This window comes from Loxodonta africana, chromosome 4 (assembly GCF_030014295.1).
Source record: "Loxodonta africana isolate mLoxAfr1 chromosome 4, mLoxAfr1.hap2, whole genome shotgun sequence".
In the NCBI taxonomy this organism is placed as follows: Eukaryota; Metazoa; Chordata; class Mammalia; order Proboscidea; family Elephantidae; genus Loxodonta; species Loxodonta africana.
This window is the reverse complement of record NC_087345.1, coordinates 93,045,575-93,070,517: the sequence shown is the minus strand read 5'-3', so window position 1 is coordinate 93,070,517 and position 24,943 is coordinate 93,045,575. Positions and strand designations below refer to the sequence as shown.

Genomic DNA, 24,943 nt, shown 5'->3' with positions numbered 1-24,943 from the left:
TCAAGCTCCTGAGGAACAGATCTAAGGATGGGGGGGAAGGATCACTTGAACACTTTGGGCTGATAAGAGAGAGTGGGTTCCTCTCTCCTTCCCACTAACAAGGCAGAGCGGAATGGCATCTCCTTGAGAACAGCCACCTAGAGATAAATGTCACCTCCCTACCCTAAGTGGGGTGGGGAAAGGGGTACAAGAAAGAGGGTGATGGAGAACCCTTCATCTGTCCCATCACCTAGGAAAACCTAACTGCAGAGAGGAGAAAAACCAAGATTAGGGCAGTCTACCCTGACTAAAACCCTGCCATCTTCTTCCCTTTATCTTACAAACATGGGAGGGGCAGATGATAAGAGTAGAGTGGGCAGTGTCCTAGCTCCAAGCCCTGACTGCACTCCACCCCATCCACCCTGCTCCCTGGCCCCCACATATATATATCTCTGTACTGTATATACACGCGCACACATGCACGCACACACAGAGAGGCCCGTGCAATTTCCATGTAGAACAGGGAAAGGGTGACAAAGAAAGGGAAGGTAGGGAGTAGAAGAGGCGCTTGTGGGGACAGGGAAGGGACTCAGATGCCAAGAACACAGCAACCAGAGCCAAACGAAGCATACGGAGAGAATACCCCACTCCATCCATCCCCTGAATCCTAGGAGGTGAGAGAGAGGGGGGCCATCCCATGAAGCCAACAATCTTGTTTTTGTTTTAAATCCAGTAAATTGGAATGATTCATCATCAGGACAGCAACTGGGGAACTGGACTGGTCATGTCGATGGATGGGGAGGGGAGGGGGCAGGGGGCAGGAGAGGCAAGGCTCTTGCTGGGCATGCGGACATGATACCCAGGGCCCTGGCCACACTTGCAATGGGAAGGAAGGGGTAGGGAGACAGACGTGTCAGGGAAGGGTGGGGCAATCAGATAGGGCTGTCTGGCTCCTCACTTCTTGTTTTTGAGCTGATTGGCCAGCCAGTCCAGGCCTTCGTATAGCCCGTCCCCGCTGGTGGCACAGGTGGCTTGAATGTACCAGTTGCGGTGACGCAGGGAATGCAGGCCCAGCTTGTCTGTGATCTCAGCAGCGTTCATAGCATTAGGCAGATCCTGGAGTGTGAGAGAGACACACAAAAAGGAGCCTCAGGAGCTTTCAAAGGCTATTAGGGCACCCACCCACCAAAGAGACAGAAACCAGCACCCTCTTCTCCTATCTTCATGTTAGAAAACTCAGACAAATCCTAAAGAGCTGTTTTGGATTTAGTCATGCCAGAACCCCAGATCCAAGGCATTAGAGGTCATTCCACTGGGGAGTTGGAAACGAAAAATGGGGCTGGTAGGAAAATGAAGAGGTGGCTCAGGCTGGGCAAAGCATCAGGCCTGTGATCCTAGGAGCGAGGGCAGTTCCAGTAAAGTAGAAAATAGGGAAGATGAAAGAAGGACCTGAGGTAATCAATCTATGACACAATCCCGGAGGACTGAAATGTTTAAAAAAAGCTGAGGTGGGGCATACAGATGCCGACTGGTCCTGTTTCCCAGAATTGAGAGCACAGTCACAGGGCTTCCCGTACATTGAGTCCCAAGGCCCCATGATTTCCAAGGCCAGGTTGCCCTCTCCCAAATTCAAGAGTGGGGAGAAGTCGCACCTGTTTGTTTGCGAAGACAAGCAGCACAGCATCCCGGAGCTCATCCTCCGCCAGCATCCTCATCAGCTCCTCCCGGGCCTCATTTACTCGCTCCCGATCATTGCTGTCCACCACAAATATCAACCCTAGGGAGGCAAAGCATGGCTGCACAGAGGTGACACGTGACCCTCCCCCACCATCACCACCACCAAAAGACAAAAGGGTCTTCAAACCACCCAAATATCTCCTCCTTTTCCGCCTCCTTTCCCCTACCCCAGGAGCTGCAGCAGGGCAAGGACTGGCTGCCCATAACCAAGGAAAGAGCAGCAAACGCTCTGCTCATACAGGGTGTGTGCCCACCCCTGGGCAGTTCACATGTCATACCTTGGGTGTTCTGGAAGTAATGTCTCCAGAGGGGCCGAATCTTGTCCTGACCACCAACATCCCAAACTGTGAAGCTGATGTTCTTGTATTCCACAGTCTCGACGTTGAACCCTTTGGGAAAAGCAGGTAATGGCCACTAGGCTGCAAACACCAGGCCTGCAAACAATGCCCTGAGAGACTTGTTTCTGTTTCCCCCTAGCCTTGGCCATGACCCCAGCAATGGAAAGAAGGCTAAGATTTACTCAGATTTTGTGTTCCTCGACTAGTAGCTTGAAGGCCAAAAAGAAAACCAAAGAGAAATGGAACAGGACAAGGAGATTCACAATTGCCTAGGTAACTTGAGCCTGCCTTCCCCATCCATTCTCTCGGTCTTTAGCTCTCCCTCCTGCAAAAAAATAATTCGACCCTGCTCCTGTACCTTGGCCCCCAGAGTCTGCCTGAGCTAAGAAGCGGGGCCTGAGAGGAAGCGAAAAGAGTGAAGTAAGCTACAGTCCTAGAGCCCCAAATGCAGAGCCAGCTGACCACCTGGAGCCCCCATCACATGGCAAATGTTCTCCTTTCCATAGGCAGGTCTTAACCAGGATCAGGGCCACCAAAGATCTAAACCAAAGCAATTCCAGGCCTCTGGCAGGAACATCAAAGTCCTTCACCTGCTTTCCAAACAACACAGAGAACAAACCAACTCTAGTGCCTGAGGGCAACCGCTGAGTGCCAGGCTGCGGAAGTTCCCGCATCAAGGAGGGCCAGGGAAGGTGGGCAAACAGCAATCCCAGCACCTGCTAGTGAGCTGAATAACCATCCTTCCTGAACCCCACAGATTGCATGGACTTGCCCAGGGAAAAGAGGCCAAGTGGAAGACCTAGGAATAGGCCCCCTGCCCTGCCTCAGCCACTACATGAAAGATTACATCCAAGCTGCGCCCTTACCGATGGTGGGGATGGTGGTGACAATTTCCCCCAGTTTCAGCTTGTACAGGATGGTGGTCTTTCCTGCAGCATCCAGACCCACCATCAGGATGCGCATCTCCTTCTTCCCAATCAGGCTCTTGAGAAGGTTTCCAAAGATATTCCCCATGATCACAGCAGCTGCTTCTGAGGACAGTGGGGCCCAAGTGGGGGCAGTGGCAATCTCGTTTTGGCCTGGTCCCTGGTATGGAGGATTTGACCCTAGGCAAAGGAAATGCAAGCTCGTTACCATGGTTTGCTTGTCAGGATTTCATATAAACAGGGTTTTCCAAAATCATGGCCAGAGTCCACTCATGACAAGCTGAGAGCCTGAGGAGACTCTGAATACAAAGGCCCACTCAGACACATCTAGAGTCTTTGGGAGCACAGATAAAGCAGTGAACACTCAGGATCTCTGCTCTACCATTAATTTAACTGTGTGACTTTGGCAGGTTACTTCACCTTTCCATATCTGCACCTGTAAGTCAAGGGCGTTGGACAAGATGATTTCTAAAGTCCCTTCAGTTCTGACACTCTACGGTATACCCCAAGGCGCTGTGGGAACATCATTAATGCCCCTCCCTCCCCTAACCTTACCCTGAGACTTCTAGAAAGGGTGGGAGAGGAGGAAGAGGAATGAGGAGTGGCTCTCTCTGTGACTCTCGACAAGGTTCAGGCTTGCCAGGTTCCCAAGGTTTATGCTCCCTGCTCTAATCGAGAGAATCTGTTCCCTTCCCATATTTCTGCAATTCCACCTTCTTTCTACACACCAAAATGAATGAGGGAGAAAGACACAGCAGCATTCCTAAGAGACTGATCTTTTCCACTCTGTAAAATGCCAACTCCTGAAGTTTTGCCTATTCACACTGAGACTGCACCCTTCACTCCTCAGCTGGGTAGATTCTCTTTTGCCTCTGCTGTGACCCATCCAAAGCAAGCTGCTCCACATACTCACCTACAGTGCGGTATTCCTACGTCCCCTGGTTCTTCCTTAACCCCTTTTAGTCCATTCTCCACATAGCAGCCAGAGGGACTATAAAACCAAAATCAGGTCATGGTGCTCCTCTGTTCAAAACCCTCTCTTAGTTTCTCCCTTTCAGTGAAATCCAAAGCCCGTGCCACGGTCTACAGGGTCCTGCCCGATCTGTACTTTCCTACTTCTCCTGTCTCCTACCATTCTCTCCTTTGCTTACTCTGCTCCAGATTCCCCAACGCTTTTCTGCCTCTATGCTTTTGTACTTGCTAGTCCCTCTGCCTGGGATGATCCTCTCCCAGATAACCTTCATGGATTACTCGCTCACTTCCTTCAGGTGTCTATATAAATGTTACCTTATCAATGAGTTCCTCCATAATCACCTATATAAAACACACACACACACCACTTGCTACCCCATTTATCCCACTTTACTTCTCTTCATAGCACTTAATACCATCTGACATATTACATATCTGTTTCTTGCTGTACTGTCTTACTCTTCCTACTATGTCAACTCCTTGTCTACTTTGTTCACTGCTGTGTCCCCAGTACCTAGAATACTGCCCGGCACATAACAATTGAATAACTGTCCTAGCTCCCAGAGTCTCTTCTGGCCTCTAGCAGCTCATTCAGGTTGGACACTTATGCCTGGTACATAGTAGGCTCTTAACAAATACCTGCTGAAAGAATGAAGGGGAGCATAAGAACCTTTGTGAAGGCACAAGCTGCCTATCTGCCCAGCCACTGCCCCCAGTGACAGACCATAGATTCCTTCAGTCATTCCTTCTCTTACTGCCTCCCTCTCTATAGCACAGGGCAGCCACAGAAATGCCTCTTTGAAACAATACTGAAATGGGGGTTCAGAATCTCCAGTGCCAGCCAGTCCTCCATGCCTGCGGGGGCATGCGTCAGCGGGCAGCTTATTCAGCAATCACCATATGCCAGCTGCTGGCATTCTCTACAGAGTCTGGGAACCAGAGAGAGGCACACACCCCAAACCCAGCAGGCGAAGGAACAGGTCAAGACAGAGAGCACCCAAACCCAAGAATGTGAAAGGTAGACGGTGAGGGATCCCACTTACAAGCTAAAGCATGGGAGTTTGATAGGAGTTTGATTGTTTTTTTCAAAAACCTCTTCAGGCTTTTATTTTTTTTTCCTTCTTCCTTACTCTTCTCAGTTTGCAGCAAATTCCAGACTAGTGCAAAAAAGCCAGATCAACAGCCCCTGGAGACCAAAGTGCTAGTTTGTCCAAAAAACAGAAACAATGAGCACTTACGGAGTGCTTCATCTTCAAAGGCCTCACCAGACATCCACTAATGAGCCAGGCGTGGTGTCCCCGGTAGGTTCCCCCAGATTAGCCCTGCCCCTGACCCAGAGGGCTCACACCCCAGGAAGAGGGCCTTGCTCAACCTTAGGGCTCAACCTCAGCCAAGTCGCCCACTAGCTATCCTCCCTGCCCTTCCTGCCTCAACCCACCAGGCAGATAGACTTCCAAGGATCCCTGAGCCAAGTGGGAACACCTGCCCAGCTAAAAGATCAAATCCCACCAACCCTGGCAATCTGTGGTAGTTAAGACTTCTGGTTCTGCTATCATCACCTCCAGAAATTTAAACCTCTCTCAAGTCCTCTTAGTCTTTATCCTGCCTCCTGCTCAGATGGCCTTTGCTTCAGCTCCAGATGACACTTTGCTCTGAAGGTCCGGTAAGGGGCTTTGGCCCAGATTCTGAATTGAATCTATACTACACATTTATCTTGCTGTCCTTCACGGCTGGAACTACTGCTGATTAAATGATTACCAACTGTGAGTATAGGAGTGGCTGGAAAAGATATAAGCAGCTAATATCCCTTGCCCCAGAACGTGAGCACGCTGTCCTTTAGTTTGCTTCTTTGCTAAGCTGTTATGCTGAAGTCTTGGTTCAAAAGCTGGTCCCAGCATTGCACCTATTTCTATTTCCTGGATGTCACATCAAGGCCCCTGCATTATCTGAACCACTCATGTGATACTTACTATCCTGTGTAGTTTTTTCTTCTTTTATAAACCCATACATTTACCATCTCCCCAATCAGACTGTGTATCTCCTATGGGCCAGGATGAAGCCTTTTATTTATTTTCAGGCTGCAGTCACCCCCAGTGCCAAACCCACTGTAGGAGTTCAATCAAGCACATCGTCTGATTTAAGCCTCATCTGAGGATGTCCTTATAGCACTTCTTCTGCCCTAGTTAGTACTTGCTATCTCTATGTAATACCAGATGGCTGTTTAGATATCCTGCTGATTCTCAGCCATTTTCCACACATATCTGACACCACGACTGATTTAAGAACACCATGAAAGGATGAGAAGACAAAAATTGGTAAGTATTTTCCCCTGCTATTTAACAGGCTGTGGGGCTGATGGTTGCCCTGATGAAATATCCTGAGTAGTTACCATGTATCCCCTAGGGTATCCCAGGGCCTTGAAATTAATGGACATTATGACTCCTCTTTAAGTATAATCAGGAGCTTGACTCAGCATGAGCAATGCAAAGGGGATGTTGGCTTTCTTGTCCTGGTTTTCTGTGTCCCTGCTTATCACCAAATAGCATGTTGTCCTGCCACCGGGACTGTTGCAGCTTTCTTTGTGCCATAAACACAAATCTTTGGCTATACTTTCATCATGATGCATTCCTAGAAAAAGCTCTGGAAGGCAGGAAGGCAAACAAACCCTGGATTGCTTCCTTATGTATTGTATAGCCTATAGTCATTCTCTATCGCTACAGATGGCACTCCTGTGTCGATGAGGCAAAATGCCAGGGCTCTAGGGCTGCTGGAAACCAGGAATCAGCAGTTAAAACTGAAGATGAGTGGTTCAAGATGAAAAATGAAATACAGTAATATCTCTATTAAGAAAGAAGGTATCTCAGCACTATATTTTAGTCAGAAACTTTGCTATAAGAGATAAAAATAACAACAGGAGCTCTAAAAATGTACTCCTAATTAATTACTTTAAATGTACTTCAGTACAATGGTCCCACTTAATAGGCCTCCTAAGCTCCCAAGAGGAAACCCTGGTGGTATAGTGGTTAAGTTCTACGGCTGCTAACCTAAAGGTCGGCAGTTCAAATCCACCAGATGCTCCTTGGAAACTCTATGGAGCAGTTCTACTCTGTCCTATAGGGTCACTATAAGTCGGAATTGACTTGACAACAACAAGTAAGACCCCAAGAAGCAAGCTGTCACTGCACCTGCCTCCTTGGCCATCTTGGCTTACGTGTGTTACAAGAACATGCCTACCTTACTCTCCAGGCAATTCTGAGAGTCACAGCTCAGTCTGCCAAACACACTTGCCTCACCCAATTCCAATGACTGACCCAGGTGTGTGTCCTGAGACACCTCTGAGGGGACTCTTATCTGGCACCACCTCCTCCACTTCAAGCTACATGCGTTCTGGGAAAGGAAGATCAGTCTCCCAGACCCTCTGCTTCCAGGTGGGGTCCACTAAAAGAAGCTTTGTTCCCAGATAATTTTCAAATTGAAGTCATTTTCAAATCGAGATATCACTAATAGAAATGTTATTTTTGGCACAGCTAAAAAAGCAGACCAATAAACTTTAAGGAATCAAAAGGAGGGGCTACCTGTATTTAGTTCTTCTTTAGTGCAGCTGGCTTACGACCTCTGTAAATTTTCCAAGTTTTTTGTCTCAAGAGCTCTGTAATCAGCACACAGGAACTCCTAGATTAGTATCTCAACAACTTCTATTGGACTCAAAGATTTCCCAAAGCCAGAAATAGCTTCTGATGTCAGCTTTCATTCATTAACCAAACATTTATGGAGAATCCTGAACTATGGATACAGAAAAGAAGACATTTCCCACATTCATGAAACTCAGTCTAGTGGGAAAGAAAGACTAGTAAACACAGAAAGACTAGAAAACAAAACAGTGTGAGGATAAGAATCAGGTAAGTACACAGTATTATGAGGATAGACAGCTGGAGTACTGAACTAAGACTAGGGGAGCGAAGGACTATTCACAGACATGATTCTCAGGTCACATCTGAGCTGACTCCTGAAGGAAGAGTAAGAACTAATCAGACAACAATGAAGAAGGAATGGGGGACAGGGAATTGCATGTGCAAAGAAGGCATAAGAGACTTGAGTTAGAGATAGAACTCTTTATTAGCTAAAATCAGGTGCAAATAGAAGGTAGTTTATTTGGATGCAGCATGGTAAGTAAAAGTGATGAGGGATGATGCTGGAGAGATAAGCAGGGGGGCTAGATTTTAAAGAGCCTTAAAGACCAGGCTGAGTAACATGTTCAGGTATGTACTTTAGAAAGCTCATTCTGGCAGCAGTTTATGGAATGAATAAGATGGGAGAAAGACTAGAGGCAGAGAGAGCACTTGGGTAACAGTAACACAGATGAGAAATTACGAGTTCTTAACTAGGGGTGGCATTACAGAGGAGAGGGCAGATTGGAAACATTTGGTAGAAGCCACAGGATTTAATGACTGATTAAATGTAGAAGGAAGAAGAGTCAAAGATAACTCCCAGGTTTCTGGCCTGGGTGAGTGGGTGACATTTCCCAGATAAAAAATACAAAAGGAAGAGTTCTGGCGGGCGGGGGGGGGCGGGGGATTTTTTTTTTTTTTTATATTAAACGTTGATTCTGAGGCGTTAAGGTACAAAGCTCAGTAGAAAAGTCTGGGCAGGGTATTTGAGAATCATCTGTGCAGATGGTAACTGAAACTGTAAGAGGAACCAAGATAACCTAGGGTGGCAACAAATATTGGCTGCCTACCCAACAGCCATTCTCTCCCCCTTCTCTCTTCTAATAGAATTTCTATTTTGTTCAGATGATGGGGAGGGGGGGATATGAGATGTGCTTCAAGCAAGATGGCCTCTCTCTAGCCCAGGCAATGAACTGATTAACCTAAAGAATCTGGGCATTCCATTGCTCTTGCCAGGGATTGGGTCAGGAACGGGCATGTACTAATTCTAGTCAATAAGATGTGGTAAAAGTCTGCTGGAAGCATCTGGAAAAGTTTTTCTCAACCTTAAAAAAAGGACATATGGCACTGTTTTCTCTCTAGCCTTTGGATGTTGATATGTAAGGATGATGCTTGGAGCTGCTGGAGTAATCTTGAAACCATGAGGGGACAGACATGAGAACCCTAGGATGTCAGAGCAGAAAAAAGGGGAAAACTTGGGTCCTTAATGACATTGTCAAGCTGGTGGATTAAAAAATCGAACAAAGAAGAAGTGTCTATCCCTAGACTTGTTATGTGATTTAATAAATCCCATTATTGTTCGACCCACATGTGTGTTCTCTATCTTTTGCACCTGAAACATCCTAACTGATATAGAGTGTGTACAGTGGGATGGGAGAAAAGGTCAAATGTAGAAACCTGGGACACATCAACAGTTAAAGTAGTGGGCAGACAAAGAGCCAGGAATGAAACTACGAAACAAGATGGGTAGAAGGGAAATCAAGAGAGCAAGATATACAGGCACCAGTGAGGAAACAGCATGAAAAAGGAGAGAGGGTGAAAGGCTGTAGATAAAGCCTGAAAGGAACCTACAGAACTACTAGGCAATCAATGAGGACCTTGGTATAAACTAGAACATATCCAAATAAAATTAGACCCCGCTTAACTCAATTACAGTAGTAGTGTTCAGGCTCAGGCCAGAAATGTTATGCCAGTTTCCCTTCTAGTCCTAACCAGAGACAAAAAGGGTTCTCAAGAAGACTCCAAAACAGAAACACCTGAAGGAGGCCACAGCTACCAAGCAAAGGAGGATCCTGAACGTCCCTGTCTGTCGGAGACTCAACCCTCTGGGAAGGGTCTAGCTTTTCCATGAACAACCCTCAGCAACTGAGTCAGGAGAGAGCATTCAGGGTCTATTTCAGAATTCCTGGCCTAGCCAAACGAAACAATGACCAGATAAAAACTAATTTGTTTCTTTAAAATATTCTGTGGCACTGCCCTCTGACCAAAGCTTTCAGCTTGTCCTATTCTGAGAATTTGACCAGTTTACAACTGTTTCTGATATTCTATGGCTGTTTCAATCCCCACATCTATGGCCTTACTTATCCAGAAAACTGTGCTTGCCCAATTGCAAAATCAACTGAAATTCAAACATAGTTAGCCTAAAGCCCTAAACCTTTATTTCCAATTTGGTCCCCCAGAGTAGGTCAAGATGGTAGCTGACAGCAAAGAGATCAAACAGGAAGCCAAGGTCTGGACAAGGCCAACCATTATAGAATAGTCTATGGATATGGGAAGCCCTGGGGGCACAGTGGTCAAGAGCCCGGCTACTCACCAAAAGGTCAGCTGTTTGAATCCACCAGCCATTCCCTGGAAACTCTATGGGGCAGTTGTACTCTGTCCTGTAGGGTCACTGAGTCAGAACTGATTCGACGGCAACGGGTTTAAAAAAAAAAAGGGATGAACAGAAAACTGCCTACCTTGGGGAATAAGAGTTGTCGGCTCCCTCAGCACCTCAAACACACTTCTACTCTAGGACTTACCATAGTATGTTTAATTCGTCTTTGTCTGTTTCTCTCTCCAGAGCTGATGTTTCCCAAACAATGTGCCTCTAACGTGTTATAGGTCAGGTGGAGATACTGATCCCAGCAGCTACTAGATGGCTGGGCAGGGAATGGAATGGCTAGAGCCCTTGGGCCAGTCATTTCAGGTTTCAAGCAGCTGTGTGTGCATCACTATTACTATTTCCTGCATATGCCAGGACGGGGAAAAAGCTAGGAAGTACTTCACTAAAACTATGAGCCCCTTACCAACAGGGACCATGCTTTATTCTATTTTGTGTCCCCGGGATCCAGCACTATGACTGACCTGTAGCTAGTGATTGACATGCTTCTTGTTGAACAGCATGGCTCTCATTACGGTGGCAAAGCATTTGAGAGGCTGAGAAAGACAGAATTCTATAGATGATGCCCAGTCCTTTTCCTGTATGTGACAAACTGGAGATGTGGTTTCCATGTTCTCAGAGCCCTAGGTTCCTTGGACAGGATTCAGAGGTTGCCTGGGTGGGGAGGAGGAATCATATGAGGGCTCTAATTATTCTCCCAACTCCCCAGTACCACCAGAGCAGCTCCACTTTTATCCATTTTATAAACAAAAGCAAGATTTTATTTAAGGAAAAGTTTCAAAGCCTTAAAAAAAAAAGAAAGGACAAAAACCACTGCAACAGAGAACAAATACTCCACTACATTCTAAACTCAGGCTAAAGTTTAAACATTCATGCTTGACACTCCTGTACATAAGTTAATAAAGGAAAGGTTATGCCAGGGTCTCATCAGTAACGGAGTCCTAAAAGGTACCAGGAGAACTGCCACATCCAGCCATCTCACCTTTCTTCAGGTATATGCTGAAAATGGTGGATCCCTGAAATCTTGAAGCATGTCCTTTCTGATGCATATGGTGTGGCAGATCCCTTGCAGAAGTCTATTACAAAGCTCTTATGCGTTTGTCAAATCCCCACCTCAGTCAGTTCTTTCTCATACTACGTACCAAAGCTTCCAAACATTCGTGAGACTCTTTCTAAACGCTCCCCATGTCTTTTTGTTATCAAAAAGCTTTATTAGTACTCTACCTATATTTGCAACAGATGCGGTAGATGGAGAATTACAAAGATATCACAATCTGGACCTTAATACAGTGCATTCTGAAACAGATACTCAGAGGCGGACATTTAACATAGAGCTAACTAAATAGAAAGAGTGGCCCAGGAAATGGAGAATCCTGAAATACTGATCAAGGACTAAAATAATGGAACCCAAGAACCTAAATCCCTGACCTGTGTCAATCAGCGTGTTCTTTTATGGAAAAATCAACCAATATGTCAGAGCCACATTGACTTTTCTAACATGTGCACTATTCTTGAGCCCCCACATCCCCACCCTACATCCATGTTGATGGTTCAGGGCCCCTGCCCGGTTCCAGCTTCACCTCCCACTCAGGCAGCAGGAGCTGCTTCTGTGAGGCTGATGCTGAAAAAAGATTTCCCTGCTCATAAGCCTACAACCAGCACTGAAAGTCCTGGTAACAATCATCCCTCCACACAGGTGCCTCAGGCGTCAAGTTGTTCTTTCGTAAACCTACACTCCTTTAAGATAGCCCTGAGTGTTCACAGTATTATTGCTGTCATGATGATGATTATTATCAGCAGCTAATACTTATTTGGTGCTTACTGCACAATACTAAGCACTGTACATGTATTACCTCATTTCATTCTCATGACAACTCTATGACGTAGGTGCTATCATTACCCTCTTTATAGATGATGAAAATAAAGCCAAGAAAGGGCAAGTAATTTTACCAAAAACATGTAACTCGTAATTCGCAGGGGCAGCATTTGACCCCAATTTTGTCTGATTCCAAAGCCCCATACTACTCTGCCTCTAAATTCACCCGCAACTAAAATGGTGAGGAGAACCACACACAGTGATGTGCTTTGAGTCTTGGGCCTCTTGGCAACTGTTTCTAAAGCTATTTGGGAAAGGAGATTCCACAATTTTCCTCAGTTACATGCTCAGCTTTAACAAACTTGGTTTTAAAGAAGTTCCTCCTTCTAACCAACAAATCTCACCCACTGTCCTCTGAGTCTATCTCCTCTCATTCTGACTCCAGTGGAAGAGAGACTAGCGCAGATGAACACACACCACAATATAACCCTTTGTGCACTTAAGACTCCACTTCCACTCTTTCCAGCCTGCTCTCTGCTCTCCTTTGTACTTGCACTTAGTATAACAGTAGAAGCAGCTACCATTCACTGGCACCAATGCAGTGCCAGGAACCATATACATACATTGGCCCCTCCTTGGCTATCTCCAGAATCCCAATTCACAGACAACACTTTGAAGGGCTCAAGTCTAATGGAGAGCCCCTTCACACAAAATGGGGAAGCAGGAGATGTGGGACTTCAGATAAATAAGGATTCCATGTTCTAGAAATATTTTCTCTTTAGGTCTTAGCTTCCATTATCCATGACTCTGTTGTGCCTCTCAGGGAGGCAGGGAGACTAATTATAGAGTCCAAGGGTCTCTGTGTCCTTACTGGGTTATCTCTAGGCACTCTCCCCAGCAGCCAAGCCATCTCTTTCCCTTTCCTTTAACTGTAGTCAGAAAATTTGTTGATTTCTACCCATTCAAACCCTGTATTCACTTATGCATTCATCGTGAGTGCATACTGTGTGCACAGGCATTCTGGGAGACAAGAAATGAGATCCAATTTCTGCACTCAAAAAACGCAAGATGTACATATATAAACATTTTGACTAGGCAAAGTTAATAATTCTATTCAGGGAGACGGGTGGCATCTTAATATTCGATACATGGGGGCCCTTTCCAGCTGAATCCAAGGTCAATGATTCATTTTGAATCTCAAGGGATCTGCTTCTTTCTTAGAATGAGCTTTTACAGACATGTTATTCAGCCTTAGGTCTAATGTGCAATCACCAGTCCACTGTCCCATGCCAGTCACAGCAAGTGGAGACACTTGCCCCAACAACAGGTCTAAGACAGAATGGCAACAAAGACTGTCACCACCTACCTGGCTGGGGGACAAGGAAAGAGGTATGCAGAGACTGGATTCAGTCCTGTTGCAATGGCCCAAGCAATCAGACTCCTACAACAGATCTCCTCCCAATGAAACTTTCATGCCCCATACCAGGGGTGACCCAATCCAACAGCAGCAGAGACAGGTTTTAAGTTACACTTCTTCCTCACCCGGATGACCTCACTATTTCTTCTCACTTCTGATCACATACCACACTCCTCCATCTCCATCACCACACTCCTCCTAGCTGGCCAGACGGAGAAAAGCAAGCCGGTGGTAATACAACTCAGGAAGAAGGGAACTCCCCCCAAAAGAGGAGCTACTACTTTGCTAATGAAGTGGCCCGTTTTAACAGGGAAGTCCACCTCCCCCTCCTTTCCTCAAACACTGGTGTAAGCAATGGCTCCATTTTCTGTTCTGGGAATCCTGGTACATCCTAAAGAAAGAAAGCGGATTGGAAGACACAAACTCAGGGCCAGCGACAAGATGCTCCCTCCTCCTGTGAGACCGCCCCCGCTTTGCCTGGGGGAAGAAGGCCCCACCTCTCTTCTCCAAGCTAGATCAGGTCCCCTCCCCCTTTTCCTGCCTCCACTCCTCCTTCTCTCCACCTGCTGCCCTCTTCCCTACCTGCGGTTCCCAAGACCCGAAAGCGCAACCTCCACCAGAACAGAGGCCCCGGGGTGCCCCACTAGCCAGCCCTGCCGGAATCTCTAGAGCCCCCCTTACGCACCCCTGCCCCATGATTGGGGGAGGGTGTCACCACAAAAAGGCTTCTCTCGGGTCTCCTATTGCTACGGGGTGGAGGAGAGAGAGGGGGTAGGAGAAAGCGGCATTCCCTAGCCCTTTAACAGAAAAAAGATACAAAACAGCCATCACCGCCCTCGCATCAGCGCTCTCTGGACGGCTCTCCTCCCTCCCAACCCCGACCCCTCACAATTCAACCTCCTTCAGGCAAGGAGAAGCTAACTGAAGCCCAGGTGGCCCCCTTGTGCGAAACGGAGACAAATCCGTTTGCGGCCCCCCCACCCCACCCCCAGCCCAGCTCCGCGTCCTTCAAATGCGGGGGCAGGCGTGGGAGTGGCCCAGCATCTCCCTTCCGAGCTCCCGGATAGGAAGGACCTCACTGCCCCATGCCAGGCAGTGCCAGGGGTTGGGGCGATATCCCCTCAGCTCCCACCCCGAGCCTCTCCTCTAGGAGGACCCGCTTCCCTCCTCAGCCCCTCACCTGTTCCAGCTCCCAGCTCAGCCGCTGCGGCCGCCACCTCCGCCCCCGCAGGCTCTGCTCGGATCTCGCTCCCCTCCCTCCAGCTCCCCCAGCCGACTTCGGCGCGGTTGTTGCCCTGGCCCGGCTCGTCGGCTCCCTCCCTCCTTCCCTCCACCTAGCACCGGAAGCCGCGACGGCGACAAGAGCTGTGCGGCTCAACCCTACCCCCGGCCCAGGATACTTCCCACCTCCCGGATCACGCGAGAGTTGCGCGGCGGCTAGTGGCAATTCTCGCGAGATCCATCACCATGGCAGCGGTTGCAGCAGAGATAGCCAGGCTCAAGAGCTGGAGCTTGGGCGGGGGCCCGTGTGGGGGCTGGAGGCTGCGGGCGGCGGAGGCTGGACTCAGGGAACGGGGATGAGGCAGTAGGGAATGAGGTGAGAATCCCGAGCTCGGGCCGTCCCTAGAATTTGAGGATGGGGCCGCAGACTGTCTGCACAAGAGACAAGTTGGGCTGAGAGGCCCAAGGCTCTTGGGCAAAGCCAGTAACCGGGTCAGTCCTTGCCGTGGCCACCTACCCCGCCAGACTCATCTTAATTTCTTAACCAGGGCCAGGGGCATCCCCCTGAGAAATCTCACTGCACCAGTGTTACTCACTACCGTTAAAGACAAGGTTACTTTGGGGTCTGAATAAGAAATCCTTTCCCACAGGGAAGAGGAGGGAGAGTGCTGAGTTTAAAGAGCTGAAGAAAACCGGACTCTGGGTTAGTTAGGAAGTTGGAACTTGAAAGACAAGAACTGTTGAGGCCTAATATTCAGACATGTAGTTTGAGGAAGTGAACCTACATGAGTATGAATTTTAGTATCCCAAGGAATGTGAAGGGCTTTGCAGCCAATGCTTCTACCCACCCTCACATCCCTTACACCATTTTACACCTAGATACCAAAGCTGCCTTGGGAAGTCATGGCTGTGATAGAAGGACGCTAGTAATGCTAAGAACAGAAGAAAACTCAAACCCATTGCGTCGAATCAATTCCAACTTATAGCAACCCTACAGGACAGAGTAGAATGCCCACAGGGCTTTCAAGGAGCAGCTGGTGGGTTTTGAACTGCCATCCTTTTGGTTAGCAGCCATAGCTCTTAACCATTGGCTCCTTTAAATCTCCTCTTTCCCTACCTAAGCAGTATATGGGAACACATGGCTCTTTCTTAAGGATGAAGCAGAAGTTGTTACTTTTCTGGACTTTTTTGCCTTGTTTCTTATCTCCTTCCAAGAAGAACTAGGCTAATAGTAGCCACACTGTGTCTGCTCTGTCATCCCTATCAGTCCCTGGTGTATGCACACAGCAGTCTTTTCCTCTTATCCGTCTGTTTTCTCTCTTAACCTGGAGAATAACATGAATATGAAGCCAAAAGAACCCTAGTTTAGGATGGGGAGGGGTGAGAAGAATGACAACCTGTTTATAAGAAGAGAGTTATCTCTTTTCTGTGCTGTTGCTGTTAAGGGCCTTTGCCCTGCTGAGCTCTGTGTTTATAAAGGCAGGAGACTCCTCAGTGTTATTACACACTTGTGGGGTAGGCCCAGTGATACATCCATATCACTGCTTTACTTTTTCCATTTTTTTCCTTAGGATTTAATAGTAGCCCCCACACTCTGACCACCAAAATTATGCTTTACGATCCCTCTTCCCTAGTGTCCACAAAGTGCCTTGTGGAACTCTGACAAGGAGGTGGAACCTACGGAAGTTTCTGCTCAAGACTTCAGATCCTCTTGGGTTTGGGTCCCAGGTATGACAGAAGGAAGGAAATGGTGACAGCCTGATATGGTTAGCAGCAAGTACCATAGTATTTGAGTCAGGAATGAGGGGACTGAAGAATCTCCCAGCCCTTCTGACTTTCACCCCTTTGGAATCTGGAAAGTGTCTGTTGTAGCATCAGTGGAGGTTTCACTGGCAGCAAAGAGGAGCACATATAAGAGCGGTGCCACCCAGCTGGCATTTAGTCAGCCACTTAGTTAAAGCTAAAGGGAGAGGAGCTCATCCAGAGCTGAAGAAGGCCAAGAGGCCTGACTTACAGTTCATCAGTCTTCCTCCTGCTGGCTGCCATTGGAGCTGAAATTGCAGTCACCACTCCGTGGGTTGTACTCTCCAACCCCCATCACTGACCCCAGGCCTGGGCTGAAGCCCAGAGTGTGTGCCATGTGCCGGGAGCGGGGGAGGGGGGGTTGTTGGCCTTGCTGACAAAATCCATTTGGAATTTCTCAAGGTTGTGGTTTGGGGCTTAAGTTTGCCACAGAGTGTGTCTGATGAAAGAAGAAGGAAAGCTAGAAACAGTCAAAGGAATACAAAGGAAGGAAATAGGAAAAAGCTGAAATATACTTGCTGGGACTCCGCTGGAGAGTCTCCTCACACTTCCTGAGTGTGAGAAATTCTCATTCCGGATAGTCTGTATCAATACTCTGTAGTCATACTGTGTGCCTATTCTAGCTGCACTCCCCTCTTCCCTTATACACACATTAAGCTTAGTCAGTGCCTGAACTGAGGATGGGGTATCTTGCTGCCTCCATCAAATTTCCAAACCAAGAATTCCCAATGCTCAAGTGGAAATTCGGGACATAAAGTACTGCCTTAACCCAATGCTCCTCAAAATTTCATGGCTACCATGGTACGCCTCATCATTTCATCTAATTTCAAGGGTAATTTAAATAGCAGATATATCTATTGCCTAAAGGCGGAAAGAGAACCATTTCTACCTTCCCTGGCTGAGGAGATGACCTGTTAGGGTCCTCATCTGGCAGCCCCTTAAGCATGCAACCATTTGTAGTGTTCTAAGTGCACCATGCATATCCTTTTTCTGCATTGAATCTTGGAAAGATAACAATTTGTTTTCAGAGATACTGAGCTAGGATAAAAAGAGTTAAAAAAAAAAAAGATGTTATCTGTAGTTATGATTATCTCTTAAAAGATAAAGAAATTATTTTACTAAGATTAAATGCAGAAGAACCCTTAATAAGGAAGGACAAAACACGTAGGCAAATAATTCAGTGGAAGAGCATGCTGGTTTCCAGAACAAAATAATTCCTGTTTTGAGCATAGGAATCCCTTTTACATGTCGCCTATTAGCCTTGCATCTACCTCCCAAGTTCTCTGGTTTGGAGCCAGAGAGAAAAGCACGTGCTTTTTTGGGTCTAGGTTCAACATTGAGATATATAGTCAGGACTTGAAAAGTCCAGAACAGAGGTGACTTCATGGTCTAGGGCAGAGGTCAACAAACTACAGCCAGAGGGCCAAATCTAGCCCTACAGCCTGTTTTTGTGAATTAGGTTTATTTGGACACAGGCATGCTCATTTACTTATCAATGTTCTGTGACTGCTTTTGGTCTACAATAGCAGAGTTGAGTAGTTGTGACAAAGCCCACAAGCCTAAGATATTAACCTTCTAGCCCTTTACAGAAAAAATGTGCTGATCCTTGTTCTAGGGCGGTGACTAAGGTGAACTCTAGAGTTGAGGCCTATAGAGAGAAAATAGGCCCTAGGTTTGAATGTCTAGCCCCTTCCACCTAGAAATCCCCTCTGCTTTTCCACACTAAAAGTTGCCAGCTAAGTCACTGGAGACTGTTTCAAATTCTTTGTGGGACCAGGCAGGATATGCATAAAGTTATTGAGTGTACAAGATAGGAGAATTCACCTGGAAAAGAAGTCATGGACTGGGATCCCAAGTGTAGGCAGAAATATATCACCATCTGCCTCCACTGGTCCAGTAACTTAATTTATTTTAGTTACAAACAGGAACCAAGAACAAGTCTCAGTACAATAAATTATCCATTCCCACCCCTCCCAATGAAGAAGGAAAAAGAGGCTCAGAGAGTTTTTAGGTAAAACCCTTCCTTTGGAGGATCCCTCTTTAACATCTGAATGTAGGGAGACAGCTTCACTAAGGCCTGGACTGACAACTCTCTGAGGATTCAGGGGAGAGCACCTCCCATCGTGCTGTCCCTTCACCAAGAAAAGCCTTTTTATTGCTGTCTTCTGTTACCCCACAAGAGGGGGCCCAGGCTGCAGTAGTGGAGTTTTGGAACAGCAAGTAGGAGTGAGTGGTGTCTTTCTGGATACAGGACTTAAGGCTCCACACAATGCCTGGGGTTATCCCTCAAGTGAGAAGAGTGGTTAAACTATAGGTACTCCCCAGCCAAAAGAAATATGAATCAGGGCTAAAGGGGCCCTGGGGTTGGGGGGCAATACAGTGCATTTCATCTTAGTCCATTCAGGTATTTAAGGAGCAGAAGGGGGATGACAGCTCCCCCCAGGCCCTCCAACTGAAGGGGAGAAGGCCGTACATCACAGACTCCACCTGGTACCCACCATCCCCAAAACTGTTTTCAGGGAGATACTTGGAGCTTCCAGGGACCCAGATTGACCCTGGGCAGAAATCAGAGCAAAGGGCTGCAAAGGTGCGCCACTCACATGTTCCCACGGGGAGGCTGGCCCTCACTTGCACACGTTGACCCATTCTGTGACCTTGCACTCATCACAAAGCACATAGCAGCACCAGTGGAAGCGGCAGTGGCAACGCTCAACTCGTGTCTGCCGGAGCACATTGTGCCCACGGCCACAGCACAGGCTGCCACAGCCATCCAGTAGGCGGCTGGTCTTGTTGCAGGCCCGGCCCCTTGTCCCTGGGGAGCCCACAGTGGGGTCTCTTTCACAGAAGTCAGGAGACTTCTCAAAGTAGACCAGCTCTCCTGAGAGGCGACGAGGACGCAAGCGGGGTTGGAAGGCTCCTGAGTTTCGGTTGTGGGTATCGATGAAGATGGCCCGGCCCAGCCGCTCCCTCAGCGCTGCCCCTACTACCCGGAACTCTGGGGCGGCCCTCCAGCATGTCTTGAACTGGCAGCTGCCTGATGTGCCATGGCACTTGCATTTCCGCTTCAGGTTTTCAGTTACCACCTAGAGCATCAGAGCAGGCAGAGGTGAATGGGATGCCAGCAGGTGAACACAGCACAGAGGGACAGGAAAGGGAAGGACACAGAGCACAGAGACAGATAAATGGAGGCAAGCATGACCATGAAGGGCACTTTAAGGTTAGCTAGTAGCCCAACTCCCTCATTTTATAGTTGGAGAACTAGAGCCAGAGCAGTGTGTGACTTGCCCATCTTCGATCACTAAGAGCAGGACTCAATTCCACTTGTCCTGACTTCCAGTCCAGTGCTCTTTCCAGACTGAGCACTGCTAAAATGGGGAGTCTGGCCCAGAGCACACCTAGATACTGAGGGGACAAACCCAAACCAAACCCACTGCCGTCGAGTCAATTCTGACTCAGTGACCCTGTAGGGTTTCCAAGGCTGTAAGTATCTACCAAACCAGACTGCCACACCTTTCTCCCTTGGAGCCCCTGGTGATTTTGAACAGCCAGCCTTTCAGTTGGCAGTTGATTACTTTAACCGCTGTTCCACCAGGGCTCCTTAAATACTATAGGGAAGGCAACTCTAATTACGGCTACCATTTCATGAGCTCCTGCCAAGAACTAGGCTTTATGGTGGGTATGCTACTTGCTGCTGTTGTTAGCCAACAGCCCCTAACTCATGGGAACCCCAGGCACAATGGGATCAGACCGTTGAGATCCATTGGGTTTTCACTAATTCTTCAGAAGTAGATCACCAGGCCTTTCTTCCTAGTCTGTCTTACTCTGCTGAAACCTATTCCACATCAGAGCAACACATTGACAGACAGCCTCCACTGACCAACAGGTGGTGGCTGCACATGACATGCATTTGCCAGGAATCAAACCTATACGGAAAGTGAGAATTCTGCCAGTGAACCACCGCTGCCCCATCACTACTCACTAGCTCAGTTTTAATGATATTGTAAGGTAACTTATTAGGCTCTTTTTACAGATACAAAACTGAGGTTGGGTGACTTGCTTGAGGCCACCCAAGTGGTGAGTGGCAATCATCTGCCACACTTCATCCTATTACTCTGCTGGGCCTCTCAAACTCTAGCCACCCTCAAAGGCTAGGGACACACATACCTGGCGCCCCACTCTGTTGTTGTGGATCTGCATTCGTGCCTGAATGTCCCGGGGAGCTTCTCTGGAATCCAGGAAATCCCGAGAGAACTTCTCTCCAAAGTCCATGTCATGGTTACAGCCACCCCATTCCCATGTGTCCTGGGGGCCAGGGCTGGAGCCTGAGCCAGGACCAGGGCTGGGCAGAGAGTGAGGGAAGCTCTTGCCCCGGGACAGTGCCTGCAGCTGCAGCAGTTTGGCCCTCAGCCGATCCTGCTCACTGCTGCCCTTCCAGCCGCAGCCACAGCTCACCAGCTTGCCCAGGCTACAGGCCGTGGCTACAGCGTGCATGACACCTGCAGCCAGCATGGAGAAGGAAAAGGCACTCTCACGGAAACCTGGGGAGGAGAAGGGTGTAATGGTGGGGGTAAGGCTGACAAGCAGCTGAGGAGGAAGGGAGAATACAGAGCCACCCTCCAATTCCTAACTAAATCCTGCCCTGGCCATTGACCAGCTGAGTAATTTGAGAGAAACCAGAGAGGGAAGGGAACAGAGAGCTCAGCATCTCAATTTCTTCATTTATAAAGAGAAAAAAAGGCGTCAAAATGATCTCTGAGGCCCAGTCTCTGTTAGTCTGTGATTTTCAGGTGAGACTGCAAGAGTTAGCCCAGAAGGGGAGACCCCTGGGGTTGGGAGATGAGTAAGAGGGAGTTCCTGAGTTCTACATTCAAAGGTTTAGGAATTTTCCAGCCCTGCACGGAGCTTGGGTGGGGTGGGAGCAGAAGCCCTTGGGATTATCTCTCTTTTTGGCTTCAGGGTCATTTTAATCAATCTTTTAACCAACCTACCCTCTACCACCCCAACAACCCCCAGAGCACCGGAGCTGCCCTTCCCAGGTCCTAGTTTTATATTTGTCCAAGGCTGCTCTTTATGTTTATCCTAACCTACTATTACCCTATAAAACACTGAGAGAGGGGAGAGGCCGGGTGATTTTCCCTGAGGCCCTCTTAAAAAGTTGGCTTCTTTGTTATGAATTGGGGGTCACAGAAGCTCAAGATGACAAGGCCTTCCCAGGCTTAGATAAACCTGCTCCACATTTGGGCGTCAAAGCCTTCCTTCACACCACGACTGTGAAGAAAAAGGGAGTCCCTCACTTCCTTCAAGGCACAAGCTCTCTGGAGCCCTGGGAAGATGAGAGGCAGCACCTCCTCAGGGGCCAGGCCTCTCCCACCCCAGGATGCAGGGCTCCTGGCCCAGCCTCCTTGATCCCCCCAACCCCGAGCCTCCAGGGGTGAAGCTGTTTGCACATGTTTTGGGAATTCCCCTGCAGATGGCAGCTGCCTATTAACCCCATACTCCCCAAAGCACTGCCCCCACCCTAGGACCCAGGCAGATCCCGGTGGATCTTTACACCTCCAGGGAGTAAGCTGGGCAGGGCCTGGGGAGAGGAAACATGCCTCCCAGACCAGGCCTGCACTGACCCTCCGATCTTCCTCACCTGCTCAGGTGAACGCCACCTGGGGCCCCCACAGCACAGAGGAGGGGGCTGCTCCCCAACTTCAAAGCCATCGGGGTCTTTGTTCCCAGCTTCAGCTCTTGGGAACCCCGGCAATTAGGGGAGCAAGTTTAACTCTTAAACAGCTGGTGGCGTCTCCCCACCCCCGCTAAGGCTCTGGGGACACGAGCCCAGGCTTGTTTCAAAGAGAGGGAGGGGGAAGAAAAACAGGGGAAGGAATGGGTCGGGGGGGGGGACGTTTGAAGCTTCCAGAGCTGGGGGCATCTCTTACGCACAGGTGCAACCCAGGTCGAGCTGGGCGGAGGCAGGAAAGGGGGCCCTGGAGTAGGGGAGCCCGGACCCAGCTGCCTTGCCGGCAGCGCACAGGTGGAAGTCAGGCGTGCAGGGGCCCAGAAGGGTGGCCAGACCCGGCTACACTCGGCTCCGGGGGGAATTCCCGGGAGAGGCCCTCCTGGAGCGGTGAACTCGTCCCTTCCTGCCTCCGCTCGCCTTGGCCGGCCCCCCACCCGAGCTTTGGCGGCGGCGCAGACCCGTCCCGCCCGGCTCACCGCGCTTGAGGATGGCGCTGTGGTGCGGCAGGCGGCCGCCGCCCTCGAGCGCCGAGCAGTTCCAGCGCTGGTCCCGCAGTTGGTGCTGACACTCGTGGACCGCGATGTGCAGCCCCTGCAGCGCTGACGCCGTCACGTCGGGGCTGCGCAGGCACAGGCCCAGCTGCCTCTTGCTCAGGCCCGACAGCGTCAAGCACACGGTGTTGGCCGTCAGCGGCGGTTCGCCTGGCAGCTTCAGGCCCAGAATCTCATTGCTGAGGGCCCTGGAGACGGAGAGGGTTGCTTGGGGTCTGTGGTCCAGGCCTTGCACCCCATCGGGTTCCCCCCGCCCCAGGGCCTGTGGCTTCTCCGGTGGGCTGGGAGACAGGGGGTACTGCTTACCGACTGCACAGCGCAAGGAACAGGAGGCCAGAGAGGCCCGAGGGCGGAGGCCGCGGCCGGGGCTCCTCCGGCATGTCGAAGCCCGGCCTGGAGGCCCCGGTGGGCAGATGGATCAGGGCCTGTGGGATAGGGCGACTTGATGCGAGCTCCGGAATCGAGTGGCTCGCCGGGGCAGCGGAAGGATGCCCTATTGCGGGCCTCTAACCCGCTCTCTAACCCCCTGATGCCATTCCACTGATTTGTCTCATCCTTCCCCAAACCAAAAGAACCACAATAAGGATCACCCCTTGATCCTCAGAGTCCCTGGGTTCTGGAGGGCTAAAAGAGGACGAATCGCCCCTGACGCCCCTCCCAGGGAGACACAATGCCCGGCACCCAGGCTTTCAATACCCGCGCCGCCACTTCTCCCTTTCGGAGGGCCCCAAGATCGCTTCCCCACAGGGCTGGGGGAGGGATCCAGAGGGGGTTCCCCACCACCTACAGTGGGCGGGGGCAGGGGTGTCGCCTCCAGGTGCCGTCGAGGGCAGGCGAGCTCCCAGAGCAGGGTCGAGGAATGGGCTCCCCTACCCACTCTCTCCCCTTTCTCTTAGGCAGGAAGGAGAGGTGCGGCAAAGAGGGGGACAGGGACTTGGATGTGGTTTCCGCCTGAAAGGGACAGTGGCACACGCTGAATTCTTTTCCCATTCCTCCCCCTTCCCTAACTGTACGCTCCTCTCCTCGGAGCGCCGCCCGTCTGGTCCCCACGGGTTCCAGCCTCGGTCCCCACCCTTTGCTCTTGCGTTCAAAGCCCTCCAAATCTGGGGGCACTCCTTTATTCGCTCTGGCAATATCTCTGTGCCACTGTGGGCGGATGCATGTCTGTCTGCCCGCGTGCCTGTCTCGTCCCGGGTGCGCGTCCCTGCTCTCCCAGCTTTTCTGGCTCCCGAGTACCTCCAGCAGCTCTGGTGCGCGGTGGCCTCGGCTCGGCTCCGGCTGCTCAAATCTTGGGGAGACTGTGTCGGGTTCTGCCCCCTCTGCAGAGCAGCATTCTTCCAGGGCAGAGCCACTCCTCTTCGCCGCTTCCCCAGCGCCGCGGCGGCCGCGAAGAGGAAGGGAGGGAGGAAGGGAGGGAGCGATCGAGGGAGCTAGCGAGCGGACCAGCAAAGAACTGGGGACTCTGGCTCTGGTCGCACGGAGCTCACGGGCGGCTCTGTCCGGGCTGAAGAGCTGCGGCCCCTCCCCGAGCCCGGGGCATCCCCACTCCACCCCCCCCCGCACCCCCGCCCTGACTGGGGAAGACAACCGCTCCCCCTCCTCCCAGCACATACACACCCTATCCCCCGACGCCCCGTTCGGTCTCGGCCCCTCTGAAGGGAGAGTTGGCCAGAGTTCCCCTCACCTGCTCTGGAGTCGCCAAGGCTGCAAGGAGGGTACTGTGACCCAGACTGTGGCGCTGGGATACGCGGTCCAAGTGGCCAAGTCTTTCGTCATTTTTCTTTGCCTTAGTTTCCCCACTGAGAACAGGTGGCTGGAGGGCGCCTTTGGCAAGATGAGGACCGAACTGAGAACCGACTTCGGGAGTTGGGTAGGCTCAAGTGAAGGCCACAGCTTGAGAGTACGCAGGGCACTCGGAGCCGGCAGGAGAGGCGCGTCTGGTCGGCTGGGCTCCCGCCCACCTCACAGCCCTGCGCCTGCCCCTTGGGAGGGGTCAGCCTTGGCCTGAATTTGGCCCTAGCAGAGGCTCGGGTAGCCCCAAAGGTCTTCAGTCAGCCCCTAGCTTCCCTCCGCTTGCAGGCATCCTTGCCTGCTGATGTCCCCTACCCTTACCCTTACCGTAATC

General features: G+C 50.0%; 2 protein-coding genes across 3 annotated transcripts; both read right to left on the bottom strand.

The window, feature by feature from the left end:
• Positions 1 to 691: 691 nt before the first annotated feature.
• ARF3 (ADP ribosylation factor 3) lies at positions 692 to 14,827 on the bottom strand. 2 transcript variants are annotated; one of them, XM_010596317.3, is made up of 5 exons: positions 14,696 to 14,827; positions 2,921 to 3,160; positions 1,995 to 2,105; positions 1,632 to 1,756; positions 692 to 1,095 (listed from the first exon to the last, which is right to left on the bottom strand). In XM_010596317.3, the coding sequence occupies exons 2-5, from the start codon at positions 3,066 to 3,068 to the stop codon at positions 934 to 936; spliced, it is 546 nt and encodes a 181-aa protein (XP_010594619.1). In that variant the 5' UTR covers positions 3,069 to 3,160; positions 14,696 to 14,827; the 3' UTR covers positions 692 to 933. The 2 variants fall into 2 exon arrangements, with proteins under 2 accessions (XP_010594619.1, XP_064140376.1); XM_064284306.1 differs by lacking the exon at positions 14,696 to 14,827 and adding an exon at positions 10,747 to 10,917.
• A 2,934-nt stretch (positions 14,828 to 17,761) lies between these two features.
• On the bottom strand, positions 17,762 to 23,437 carry WNT10B (Wnt family member 10B). Its single transcript, XM_023555914.2, has 4 exons — positions 23,125 to 23,437; positions 22,744 to 23,006; positions 20,704 to 21,077; positions 17,762 to 19,622 (listed from the first exon to the last, which is right to left on the bottom strand). The coding sequence occupies exons 1-4, from the start codon at positions 23,196 to 23,198 to the stop codon at positions 19,164 to 19,166; spliced, it is 1,170 nt and encodes a 389-aa protein (XP_023411682.1). The 5' UTR covers positions 23,199 to 23,437; the 3' UTR covers positions 17,762 to 19,163.
• Between the last annotated feature and the right edge of the window lie 1,506 nt (positions 23,438 to 24,943).

Coding starts and splice junctions, on each gene's coding strand:
- ARF3 (XM_064284306.1), bottom strand. CDS start 10,810: ATGCTTTGCCACCGTAATGAGAGCCATGCTGTTCAACAAGAAGCATGT. Junction 2,106..2,920: donor CACCACCATCCCCACCATCG/GTAAGGGCGCAG, acceptor CTTTTCCCAAAG/GGTTCAACGTCGAGACTGTG. Junction 1,096..1,631: donor TTGTCTTCGCAAACAAACAG/GTGCGACTTCTC, acceptor CTCACACTCCAG/GATCTGCCTAATGCTATGAA.
- WNT10B (XM_023555914.2), bottom strand. CDS start 23,198: ATGCCGGAGGAGCCCCGGCCGCGGCCTCCGCCCTCGGGCCTCTCTGGC. Junction 23,007..23,124: donor TTCCTTGCGCTGTGCAGTCG/GTAAGCAGTACC, acceptor CTCCGTCTCCAG/GGCCCTCAGCAATGAGATTC. Junction 21,078..22,743: donor CAGCGCCATCCTCAAGCGCG/GTGAGCCGGGCG, acceptor TCTCCTCCCCAG/GTTTCCGTGAGAGTGCCTTT.